Source organism: Labeo rohita, chromosome 24, assembly GCF_022985175.1.
Source record: "Labeo rohita strain BAU-BD-2019 chromosome 24, IGBB_LRoh.1.0, whole genome shotgun sequence".
NCBI lineage: Eukaryota > Metazoa > Chordata > Actinopteri > Cypriniformes > Cyprinidae > Labeo > Labeo rohita.
This window is the reverse complement of record NC_066892.1, coordinates 11,861,697-11,874,722: the sequence shown is the minus strand read 5'-3', so window position 1 is coordinate 11,874,722 and position 13,026 is coordinate 11,861,697. Positions and strand designations below refer to the sequence as shown.

The window sequence follows — 13,026 nt, the reverse complement described above, 5'->3', positions numbered from 1 at the left end:
TGATGTACGGTTTGTTAGAATAAGACAATATTTGGCTGAGATATAACTATTTGAAAACCTGGAATCTGAGGGTGCATCAAAAATCATCAAAAAACATCAAAATATAGAGAAAAATCACCTTTAAAGTTGTCCAAATGAAGTTCTTAGCAATGCATATTACTAATCAAAAATTAAGTTGATATTTAGGGTAGGAAATTTACAAAATATTTTCATAGAACATGATCTTTACTTAATATGCAAACGATTTTTGGTGTGGAAGTGAAGGGGAAAAAAAAAAAAAAAAAAAAGGATAATTTTGATCCATACAATGCATTTTTGGCTATCACAACAAATATACCCATGCTACTTAAGACTTGTGGTCCAGGGTCACATATATTATAAAAAACATTTTGAACATTTCATAAATACTGGAGGTATAAAACTGGTAGATAGTAACAAAATAATATTTAGGACAATAACGGTTATTGCAAAGGTTTCAAATACACATTTCTAGGATTTTGAATGTCGTTGAATTTTATTTCAAAATCACAGGTTTTCTGATCAAAAGCAGCAGAGGACAAAAAGCAACCATCGTAAGCTCATCAAAACAATACACCTAAAATTAACAAGTTATAACCAACAACCACCATGCTCATTCAAAAGGGCCATTCTGCAAGAACACACTCAAACTCTCAATTCTTGCATTAAGTAGCCTATTTGCGTACAAAAATACTTCCTTATTCTGGTTATTTGCTTTGTGAGCTATCATTTTAGAAAGTAAAAAAAAATTCCATTTTCATCTTACAAATATTTTTGTTGCTGATATTTACTGTAGTTTAGTATCAAGCTATTATGTTGCAACTCTGAGTAACAACTGTGAAGTAATACATAGAGCTTCAATATTAGTCACTTTGATCAATTTAGCAGCCCTGTAAAATGAGTATCAATTATTATCATGTGAAGTAGACAAGAACACAAAGAAAATGAGGATGAATTAAAACAGAGCTAATCTGAATAAATGCATCATCCAATGCATGACCAGTAAATCATAAAGATACTTCAAAAACATTCAAAAAGACAAGAGGCGTTCTAGAGGTATCAGCTTTTACCATAAGAGTTTCACTCACCTTTACAGAGCTTTTGAACATGTCTATTAGTATACAGACTGCAAGACCAAACATAAAATTGGTTATCTTTTTATTGCGAATCCATAGATTCTGTACTGTAACTAAATTCCACTTGATGTGAAATCAATATAAATACATTAAAAGATAACAAAATGGATTGAAGGTGACAATGCAGTCATGTGTTTAGTCAGAGAAACCTAAAACTTGAGCCTCCGTGTACATAATAATGGAGGGGCGACTTAAGGGGGGTGTGTGAGGATACTGTCGCTTCAGGACGAGAACACATTCACTTCCCAGCGTCTTCCTCTTAGATCTGGGGAAGAAATATGATATTGTCAGAACAAAACACTGATTGATTAATCAAAATGTTGATATTTTAAATTAATCTTAATCTTCAGACGAATACAAGAGTGTTTTAGTACTTACATCGTCAATGTCCTCATCGTCATCACCAATATCATCGAACTGAATCTCGTCGTCATCACCAGGCCCGAAGGTATCAGTCTCGTTGATTTTGGCTGCAAGGCACCAACAGTAAGAATTTAATGACGCGACAATTCATACAGCGCAGCAAAAAGATCAGCATATTGCAAGCCAAGAACCTCCATTTATCAAGAACCATCTAGCAGGGGTTTCTCAGATTGAATAAACTCACCGTGTTCTGGAAGCTCTCCATACGCTTTCAGACTCCGAGCCTCATCAGCATTATACTTCAAAATAACATCTGCTTTGTTATCCTGATAAGACATTTCAGATGTCAGATATTCACTCCATAAAAAGCCACTGCATAAAAGAACTGTGTAGTTTCATCAGCAGCATGAATCTTATTTTTACACTACAAAAGTACAGCTTTTAAATGATAAAATACATAAAATATAATATATTTATATATAAATCATTAATTATTTATATTATATTAAAGTTAATTTGTATATATACACACTACCAGTCAAAATTTGAGCAGTAAGATTTGTAACGTTTTTTTTTTTTTAAAAACAAGTCCTTCTGCTCACCAAGCCTGCATTTATTTGATCCAAAGTACAGTAAAAAAAAGTACAATTTTGAATATTTTTTGCTATTAAAAAAAAAAAAAAATTCTATTTAAATATATTTTAAAATGTAATTTATTCCTGTGATTTCAAAGCTGAATATTTAGCATCATTACTCCTGTCACATGATCCTTCAGAAATCATTCTGATATTCTGATTTGGTGCTCAAAACATTTATTATTATGCTAAAAAACAGCTAAGGTGATTTTTTTCAGGTTTCTTTGATGAATAGAAAGTTCAGAAAAACAGCATTTATCTAAAAATGAAATCTTTTGTAACATTATAAATGTCTTTATCATTACTTTTGATCAATTTAAAGCATCCTTGCTAAATAAAAGCATTTTTTTTATAATTTCTTGAATGGCAGTGTATAATAATACAAAAGCTCCTTATTTTACACAAATGTTGATCTTTGCATCTTTCTATTAAAAGAATCCTGAAAAAAACGTTTTAAATATTGATAACATGATAAAAATCAACATATTAGAATGATTAGAAAGACAAGTAATGATGCTGAACTTAGCTTTGATTACAGGAATAAATTACATTTTAAAATATACTCAAACAGAAAGCAGTTAAATAGTACAAATATTTCATATTATTACTGCTTTTGCTGTATTTTGGATCAAATAAATGCAGGTTTGGTTAGCAGAAGAGACTTCTTTAAAAAAAAAATCTTACGGTTCAAAAACTTTTGACTGGTAGTGTATATTAAATAAACAGATAAATATTAAACAAACAAATCTGGTAGTCCATAAACCTAAAAAGTATAAATAAATATATTTAATTATAAACTATAACCACATTATATTAGAATTACATAACCAAACATTTAACAAACAAACCTGGTAGTCCCTCAATCCAATGAGTATAATGTCTGACGTGTTAATCCACACCTAAATTGAAAAAACATAAGACCACAAATAACACATTGCTGGATTTCTTGTTAAAGAACAATAAAACATTTTAAACTGTTTAAATTCCATTTCAGAACATTTTGTTCTGACTAGATTCATCAAACAATATTGACTGATTGGCCTACACATTTGTGTCAGTCCACACAGCATTCACTCATTCACAAAGTGATGGAAATGCTGAATCCACATTCAGTCTGAAGCGTCACAGACAGGATCTGTAAAGTGCACCTTTTTCCGGAGCTTTCCTCGAATGTGACAAAGCCGCTTGACTCCATCAAAACACATGGCCTCCAACCTCCCGTTTCCCAGCATCTTGATGACCTGCGCATACTCTAGAACACACAAGCAGCTTTTCAACAAACAGATCATGTGTTTTGAAGTAAAGGCAGCGCCTAATATCATGGATGTTCATTTTATGTAAGAGTATTACAACACACCTTGCCCATCCTCTTTAAACACCAGTTCTCTTTTCTCAGATTCATTCTCATTCTTACCACGTCGCCGATTCTTTCCTCCTTTACCTGGATACAGAGAAATAAAATGCGATTAGATACAATCATACACTTGGAAAATGCCATCTTATTAACACACTACAGATTCCTATGACAATAAAGAATTGTTGCCTAATGACTGAGCAAAGTACACATATTCAGCATGCCTGTTAAATGAATGACGTCTTAAACTATTCTTAATTTGTCGGGCAACTTTTAGTATACATGAGCCCTTTTACAAATTTTAGCTTAATAATTAAATGTAAAAATTGTATAAGCAGGTAAAGATCAAAATACGTATAACTGGTCCGCTACTATCCATATGTACCTGCGTAACAAACAGAGCGGCCGAGCCAATCCCTTTCATTCCCTGACAGCTGCTTTTATTTCTTATTACGACATTATAGATATTAAACACAAAACCAAAAACAAATTCAACTGCCAAAAGTAAAAATCAAACGAAGACGATATACGGCAACATTCAGTATCAGGCGCAACAGCTCACGTTATCTTGTTTGCTAAATTCAAGGCTAAGATCTCACACGACTGTCTTTAGAAACCACCTTACCTTTGTTTTTCGGCATATTCTTTGAACGACGTCGACGACCCTCGTATAATGTTCAGAAACGTTGGGAAATTATAACAATATGTCAAATATTTTACTTCTCAAACGTGCTGTTGTGAGCAGACAAGCGCCGCTAGCGAGAAAAGCTGACAATGACGCATGCGCAGTTTCCCTCGTTCAACAGCGCAAAACTTTATTCACAAACGCAATCAGTTCATGAGCTGATAAAATATGAATTTTATAGGAGTGAGCTAAATCTAATTTATTATTATCTGACACAGTGCGATATGATGATATATAAAATTAATAATTCCTTAATTATAATTAATTAATAATTAATAAATCCTTGTTTTTAGGGACAAAAATACAGCTTTAAAGTAAGATGAGCTAAAGTAAGTAAGATTAAGGTAAGATAAAAATAAATTGAAGGTTAAAAAACAAGGTAAACGAGGTAATGATATATAAAAAATAGGTAAGAGGTCTTGTCCTCCTATCCGGTAGGTGGCGACATTGTCATAATTAACGTATGTGATATTTGAAGAAACAGGATTGCGGTTTGTTTTGAACACCATTATATTTAAAACGTTTAAAAGTGTGATTATCTACTATGGTCAACGGATTGTACGCAGTCTAGATATAAATAGCAGTCGAAACATTCCATATTAAAGCTCAAACCAATTACATCGTAAACATTATGCTACATAAATGTGTGGTCGGTGGTTGTCCGAACCGATCGGACACTATTATTCATTATATGTTACCAGAGGATCCGAAAAGACGCAGTTTGTGGTTAAAGTTTATTGAAGACAGTAAAGCTGATGGGCAAGACGCGACTTCTTCATGTCGGGTGTGCGGGGATCATTTCTCTGAGGAGAACTACTTCAAAATGGATCTGGGTTACACCACATGCATGATACTAAGCGTGGACGCGGTTCCCACAGTACACACTGTAAGTCCACCGTCTGAGACCGAAAGGGAGATAGAGGTAGGAAACTCATTTTGTTTATTATATATAAATTACATATTTTATATATAATTTAATTACACTTAAAGTTACATTTAAGTATTCTTTATATGATATATAAATGAAATGAAATTATATATAATTAAACAACCCTCTGTTATGTTAAATGTTTATGTAAATATTATTTCAGTGTGTTTATTAGGTAATACTTATCTAATATAAATTGCATATCTATCTATCTATCTATCTATCTATCTATCTATCTATCTAATTTATGTGTATATAAAATATGTCTATCTATCTATCTATCTATCTATCTATCTATCTATCTATGTGTATATAAAATATCTGTCTAATTTGTGTAGATAAAATATCTGTCTATCTATCTATCTATCTATGTGTATATAAAATCCATCTATCTATCTATTTATATTTGTATATAAAATATCTATCTATCTATTTATGTGTATATAAAATATCTAGCTATCTAATTTGTGTATATAAAATATCTATCTATCTATCTATCTATCTATCTATCTATCTATCTATCTATCTATCTATGTGTATATAAAATATCCATCTATCTATCTATTTATATATGTATATAAAATATCTATCTATCTATTTATGTGTATATAAAATATCTATCTAATTTGTGTATATAAAATATCTATCTATGTGTATATAAAATATCCATCTATCTATCTATCTATCTATGTATCTATGTATGTGTATATAAAATATCTATCTATCTATCTATCTATTTATATATGTATATAAAATATCTATCTAATTTGTGTATAAAAATATCTATCTATCTGTGTGTATATAAAATATCCATCTATCTATCTATATGTGTATATAAAATATCTATCTATTTATATATGTATATAAACTATCTATCTATCTATCTATCTGTGTATATAAAATATCTATCTATTTATATATGTACACTGTGTGCAGAATTATTAGGCATGTTGATATTCTGGTCATATTTTTTTTCCAAACACATTTTACCAATTCCAAACCACATCAGTCTTAATAACTACTGTTAATTTTGTGTTTAATCATTTATGTGTGATATATAATTGTCCGTGAAGGCTGGAAGTGAAAAACTCCTTATATTCAGGTGTGCAGAATTATTAGGCATGTTTTCGTTTACAGCTAAAATGAGCCAAAAAAGAGATTTAACCCAGACTGAAAAGTCCAAATTATTAAATGCCCATGAGAAGAATGCAATACTAATGCATTACAAGAATTTGCAAAGTTAAGGCTTGACCATTGGACAGTGAAATGCTTGTTGAGTCTGCATGGTCAGAAAAAACAGGTGGAGAAGAAAAGATGCATGTTAACTGCAAAAGAATTAGGAATTAAGGTGAAGAATTAGGTGTGACACCATCAGGAACCGTTTCCAGTTCTCCAGCGCCACCATTTTCCAGAACTGCAACCTACCTGGAGTCTTCAGAAGTACAATGTGTCAGGTTCTCAGAGACTTTGCTTGGTAAAAATCCTAAAAAATGCCCCTGACTTAATAATAAGAATAACAAGCTGACGTCTTGTGAAATACATGAAGACAGTTTTTTTATATGCTTTAGAGACAGATAAGTTGAGAGTGACTCTTGAAGGACAAGCATCACATCCTCTTGTACCTCTGATTCAAGAATTTATCTTCTAAAATCTGGCAGTAAGTTTTGGGAGTTCATGTTTAGTCTCTTATCCTGAAAAGTCTGACTTGCAGAGATGGACTAAAATGAACTCCCAAAACTTACTGCCAGATTTTAGAAGATAAGCAAAGTCTCTGAGAACCTGTCTCTAAACACATTGTATTTCAGGAAGCTTGTTATTCTAAGTCAGGCATTTTTTAGGTTGCAGCTCTGAGAAATGGTGTACGCTGAAGACTCCAGGTAGGTTGCAGTTCTGGAAAATGGTGGCGCTGGAGAACTGGAAACGGTTCCTGATGGTGTCACACCTAATTCTTCACCTTAATTCCTAATTCTTTTGCAGTTAACATGCATCTTTTCTTCTCCACCTGTTTTTTCTGACCATGCAGACTCAACAAGCATTTCACTGTCCAATGGTCAAGCCTTAACTTTGCAAATTCTTGTAATGCATTAGTATTGCATTCTTCTCATGGGCATTTAATAATTTGGACTTTTCAGTCTGGGTTAAATCTCTTTTTTGGCTCATTTTAGCTGTAAACGAAAACATGCCTAATAATTCTGCACACCTGAATATAAGGAGTTTTTCACTTCCAGCCTTCACGGACAATTATATATCACACATAAATGATTAAACACAAAATTAACAGTAGTTATTAAGACTGATGTGGTTTGGAATTGGTAAAATGTGTTTGGAAAAAAAATATGACCAGAATATCAACATGCCTAATAATTCTGCACACAGTGTATATAAAATATCAAATTTATGTGTATAAAAAATATCTATCTATCTATCTAATTTATGTGTATATAAAATTATCTATCTATCTATCTATCTATCTATCTATCTATATATAATCTATCTATCTATGTGTATATAAAAAACTATCTATCTAATTTATGTGTATATAAAATATCTGTCTATCTATCTATCTATCTATCTGTGTATATAAAATATCTATCTAATTTATGTGTATATAAAATATCTATCTATCTATCATCTGTTTATAAAATATCTATCTATCTATCTATCTATCTATATGTGTATATAAAATATCTATCTAATTTATGTGTATATAAAATATCTATCTATCTATCTATCTATCTATCTATCTATCTATCTATCTAATTTGTGTATATAAAATATCCATCTATCATGTTTATAAAATATCTATCTATCTATCTATCTATCTATCTATTTATATATGTATATAAAATATCTATCTAATTTGTGTATAAAAATATCTATCTATCTATCTGTGTATATAAAATATCTATCTATTTATATATGTATATAAAATATCAAATTTATGTGTATAAAAAATATCTATCTATCTATCTAATTTATGTGTATATAAAATTATCTATCTATCTATCTATGTGTATATAAAATATCTATCTATCTATCTATCTATCTATCTATCTATCTATCCATCTATATGTGTATATAAAATATCCATCTATCTATGTGTATATAAAAAACTATCTATCTAATTTATGTGTATATAAAATATCTATCTATCTGTGTGTATATAAAATATCTATCTATCTGTGTATATAAAATATCTATCTAATTTATGTGTATATAAAATATCCATCTATCTATCATCTGTTTATAAAATATCTATCTATCTATCTATCTATCTATCTAATTTATGTGTATATAAAATATCCATCTATCTATCATGTTTATAAAATATCTATCTATCTATCTATCTATCTAATTTATGTGTATATAAAATATCCATCTATCTATCATGTTTATAAAATATCTATCTATCTATCTATCTATCTAATTTATGTGTATATAAAATATCCATCTATCTATCTATATATCTATCTATCTATCTATCTATCTATCTATATATCTATCCATCTATCTATATGTGTATATAAAATATCTATCTAATTTATGTGTATATAAAATATCCATCTATCTATTATGTGTATATAAAATATCTATCTATCTATCTATCTAATTTATGTGTATATAAAATATCCATCTATCTATCATGTTTATAAAATATCTATCTATCTATCTATCTATCTATATAAATATCTATCTATATGTGTATATAAAATATCTATCTATCTAATTTATGTGTATATAAAATATCCATCTATCTATCATGTTTATAAAATATCTATCTATCTATCTATCTATCTATCTATCTATGTGTATATAAAATATCCATCTATCTATGTGTATATAAAATATCTATCTATCTATCTATCTATGTGTATATAAAATATCCATCTATCTATCATGTATATAAAATATCTATCTATCTATCTATGTGTATATAAAATATCTATCTAATTTATGTGTATATAAAATATATCTGTCTATCTATCTAATCTATGTGTATATAAAATATCCATCTATCATGTTTATAAAATATCTATCTATCTATCTATCTATATATAAAATATCTATCTATCTATCTATCTATATGTGTATATAAAATATCTATCTAATTTATGTGTATATAAAATATCTATCTATCTATCTATCTAATTTATGTGTATATAAAATATCTATCTATCTATCTATCTATCTATCTATCTATCTAATTTGTGTATATAAAATATCCATCTATCTATCATCTGTTTATAAAATATCTATCTGTCTATCTATCTATCTATCTATATGTGTATATAAAATATCTATCTAATATCTATCTAAAATATCTATCTATCTCTATCTATCTATGTGTATATATAAAATATCTGTGTATCTAAAATCTATCTATCTGTATATAAAATCTATCTATCTATCTATCTATATGTGTATATAAAATATCTGTCTATCTAAAATTTAAACTAACTGTCTATCTATAATATTATCTATTAATATTATATTATACTATGTTTCATCTGACAGGAAACAGAAGTAGATGAGAGTGTGGAGGATGACACATGTAGAATCACCATTTCCGAGGCTGTTTCACTTGCTTGTGTCAAAGAGGAGCCTTTTGAATATGAGCTGAGTACCAACATGACACCTGGACAAGAGCAGAACTCCTCACTGGATGACAGTGTTAAATATGAGGAGAATGAGCTGGCCGTTTCTGAGGACGGCATCTCGACCGTAATTTTCGGGGTTAAAGAAAGTCATGGCAGAAAGTTTATCAGCTGTCTAACTTGTGGCCAGAGATTCCGTAGTAAACGCAACCTAATGAAGCATCGACGGGCTACTCACACTAAAAAGAACACCGAATCTGAAGTCAAAGACAGATTTTATGTTTGTTCAATATGTGGGGAGAGGTTTCATCAAATGAGTCTGCTTTTGCGCCATCGTGCCCTACACACCAAAGAGAATCCCGAAGGGAGGTTCGTGTGCCGACAGTGTGGAAAGGGCTTCCCCCATCAGGCTTTTTTGAAAGCTCACCAGAAAGTTCATGAGGATGCAGAGTCGGCCATGCCGTTCACGTGCCATTTATGTCCCAGACGTTTCGGCTACAAAGTTGCTCTGGTTGCTCACATGAAACATCACTCGTCCAAACTCATATGCGCCTGCCCCGTCTGTGAAAAGAGCTTCCAGTTCAGAGGTTCCCTCGTTCAACATCTCAAATCATCTCATGCTGGAGAGAAACTTGTGTGTACGACCTGCGATAAGGGTTTCCTAAGAGTCAATGGCTACGTCAAACACATGGACAAACACAACGTGATGACCCCGTTCTACTGCGACATCTGCCAAATTTACTTCTCACAGCGAGGCTACGCGGCACACATGCTCACCCATGAACAGAAGAGCCTTCCGGAGCAACATCAGCTTGATGAGTCTGTTGAGGACCAACTAAATGATACTGAAATAAGTCTTGTCAGTGTGAATAGCTCTGAGGAAGGAATGGATCCAGTGACTGTGGGGGAGGAAGAGGCCGGGATGGAGGCACTCAGTGAAGATGAGATGGAAGATTTGTCTGGGAGTTCAATGGATCCATCAACAGTTGAAGATGTGGAGTCTGAAAATATGGTTGTGGAAAAGGAACTTGCCCAAGATAATCATGAAGAGAAGGAGAAGAGCGAGGATAGCTCTGGCACACAATGAGATCTCAGTCTGAACAAGTACTGTATAATAAATGGCATAGTTTTTTTTATATTTAGTTTACCCAAGGCAAAACACTCATTCATTTTTTCTTTCACTAGTTAGGTGTACGTTTAAACCTAAGGGTCTGATTTTGTTACATGGTTAATTAAACTAAATATTGCATATTGTCGGCAGATTTCTGTTTTTTTTTTTTTTTTTTTTACAGAACATGCAACCATATATTGTACGTACGTTTGATTGTCTTTTTTATCATGTAGGAAATGTAAGTCTCTGTGGTGTTAGTTATAATGTTTAGCTGCTATTGATCTTTAGATATTCTTTAGACATTCTATGTGCATATTTTGACATACTGAAAAAACTGTTAAAATATCATGTATGATTTTTACTTAAAGACTGATTGTTGTGGTCAAATTATGAAAGTTTGAAATTATCAAACTTCTTTTGTCTGATGCATTGAGATGCATTTAGGGTCATGTATGGAAGCCCATTTCCATCACTGAATAAAAAATGAAAGGTAATTGAATCTTGTTAATTTTTTTTGTTGTTTTTTTCCTCAGAATTGTGTGATACAAACTCACAATTCTTACTTTTTTCTCAGAATCACGATACAAATTCGTGATTCTTACTTTTTTCTAGGAATTTCGCAATACATACTCGTGATTCTTACTTTTTTTTTCTCAGAATTGTGTGACACAAAGTTGTGATTCTTACTTTTTTCTCGGAATTACATAATACAAACGATTCTTACTTTTTTTTTTTTTTCCTCGGAATTGCGTGATACAAGCTGGTGATGGTTACTTTTTTCTAAGAATTGCATGATAAAAACACGCAATTCCTAGTTTTTTTTAATGGAATTTCAGTATACAAACTTGCAATTCTTCTTTTCTCATAAATGTGCGATACAAACTCGCGATTCTTACTTTTTTCTCAGAAATTGTGAAATACAAACTCGTGATTCTAAGCTTTTTTTTCTCTCGAAATTGCGTGATACAAACTCACGATTCTTACTTTTTTCTCGGAATTGTGTGATACAAACTTGTGATTCTTACGTTTACCTCGGAATTGCGTGATATAAACTCGCAAATCTTTTTTTCTCAAAATTGTGATACAAACTCACGATTGTTAGTTTTTTTTCCCTCTGAATTTTATTATACAAACTCGCGATTCCTACTTTTTTCTCATAATTACGTGACAAACTCGGAATTCTTACGTTTCTTACGTTTGAATTGTGATACAAACGTGTTTCTTAAGGTTTTTTTTTCTTGGAATTGCGAGATACAAACGCGTTTCTTAGTTTTTTCTTGGAATTGCGGGATACAAACTTACTTTTTTTTTCTCAGAATTACGTGATACAAACACAGATTTCTTAGTTTTTTTTTCTCGGAATTGCGGGATACAAACACACCATTCCTTGGAATTGCGTGATACAAACTTGCAATTCTATTTTTCTGAGGATTGTGTGACACAAACTTGTGATTCTTACATTTACCTCGGAATTGCATGATACAAACTCATGATTCTTACGTTTACCTCGGAATTGCGTGATACAAACTTGCAAATCTTTTTTTCTCAAAATTGTGTGATACAAACTCACGATTGTTAGTTTTTTTTTCCTCTGAATTTTATTATACAAACTCGCGATTCCTACGTTTTTCTTGGAATTACGTGACACAAACTCTGAATTCTTACGATTCCTACTTTTTTCTCGGAATTACGTGACAAACTCGGAATTCTTACGTTTACCTCGGAATTGCATGATACAAACTTGCGATTCTTACTTTTTTCTCAGAATTGCAAGAGGCAAACTCATGATTCTTATTTTTTTTCTCAGAATTGTGATACAAACTTGTGATTTTTATGTTTGTTTTTTTTTTTTTTTTTTTTTCTCAGAATTGCATGAGACAAACTCACAATTTTGACTTTTTTTTTTTTTTTTTTTTTTTTTTTTTAAATTTTGAGATAAATTCACAACTGGAAGTTAAACGTCAGAATTGCGAGATATAAACTTTCTAGTTCTGAGAAAGTATCTGTCTTTTCCCCCCTCAGAATTGGACATAAAATTAATACTTTTATTCAGCATAGGATGCATTATATTGACCAAAACTGACAGTTAAGACATGTACAATTTCTAATAAATGTACAATAAATGTTTTTTAAAACGTAATCCTAAAAGAAAATGTGTTATGATTTCCACAGAAATATTAGGCAGCACAACTGTTTTCAAT

The 13,026-nt window shown here is 30.9% G+C and overlaps 3 protein-coding genes across 7 annotated transcripts in view; 1 reads left to right on the top strand and 2 right to left on the bottom strand.

The window, feature by feature from the left end:
* Positions 1-695: 695 nt before the first annotated feature.
* eif1axb (eukaryotic translation initiation factor 1A X-linked b) lies at positions 696-4,305 on the bottom strand. The gene is made up of 7 exons (XM_051098201.1): positions 4,132-4,305; positions 3,510-3,593; positions 3,301-3,404; positions 3,001-3,051; positions 1,762-1,843; positions 1,533-1,624; positions 696-1,419 (listed from the first exon to the last, which is right to left on the bottom strand). The coding sequence occupies exons 1-7, from the start codon at positions 4,145-4,147 to the stop codon at positions 1,414-1,416; spliced, it is 435 nt and encodes a 144-aa protein (XP_050954158.1). The 5' UTR covers positions 4,148-4,305; the 3' UTR covers positions 696-1,413.
* A 361-nt stretch (positions 4,306-4,666) lies between these two features.
* si:dkey-226l10.6 (zinc finger protein OZF) lies at positions 4,667-11,198 on the top strand. The gene is made up of 2 exons (XM_051098187.1): positions 4,667-5,113; positions 9,635-11,198. The coding sequence occupies exons 1-2, from the start codon at positions 4,823-4,825 to the stop codon at positions 10,799-10,801; spliced, it is 1,458 nt and encodes a 485-aa protein (XP_050954144.1). The 5' UTR covers positions 4,667-4,822; the 3' UTR covers positions 10,802-11,198.
* Positions 11,199-12,968: 1,770 nt separating this feature from the next.
* rps6ka3b (ribosomal protein S6 kinase, polypeptide 3b) overlaps positions 12,969-13,026 on the bottom strand; it is a 50,505-nt gene continuing 50,447 nt past the window's right edge. For 2 of the 5 annotated variants that reach the window (XM_051098179.1, XM_051098180.1), the window contains one exon: positions 12,973-13,026. This exon is cut by the window's right edge and continues 1,512 nt beyond it. The gene's annotated coding sequence lies outside the window, so the exon portion shown is untranslated. The other 3 variants (XM_051098177.1, XM_051098181.1, XM_051098182.1) reach the window with 3 other exon arrangements.

What these genes read in the sequence shown, in the direction of transcription:
- eif1axb (XM_051098201.1), bottom strand. An exon ending in GAGGAAAGCTCCGGAAAAAG is followed by an intron (nt 3,052 to 3,300) that starts GTGCACTTTACA and finishes TTTTCAATTTAG; the next exon opens with GTGTGGATTAACACGTCAGA. An exon ending in TGGAGAGCTTCCAGAACACG is followed by an intron (nt 1,625 to 1,761) that starts GTGAGTTTATTC and finishes GGTGCCTTGCAG; the next exon opens with CCAAAATCAACGAGACTGAT.
- si:dkey-226l10.6 (XM_051098187.1), top strand. Translation starts at nt 4,823, where the DNA reads ATGCTACATAAATGTGTGGTCGGTGGTTGTCCGAACCGATCGGACACT. An exon ending in AGACCGAAAGGGAGATAGAG is followed by an intron (nt 5,114 to 9,634) that starts GTAGGAAACTCA and finishes TTCATCTGACAG; the next exon opens with GAAACAGAAGTAGATGAGAG.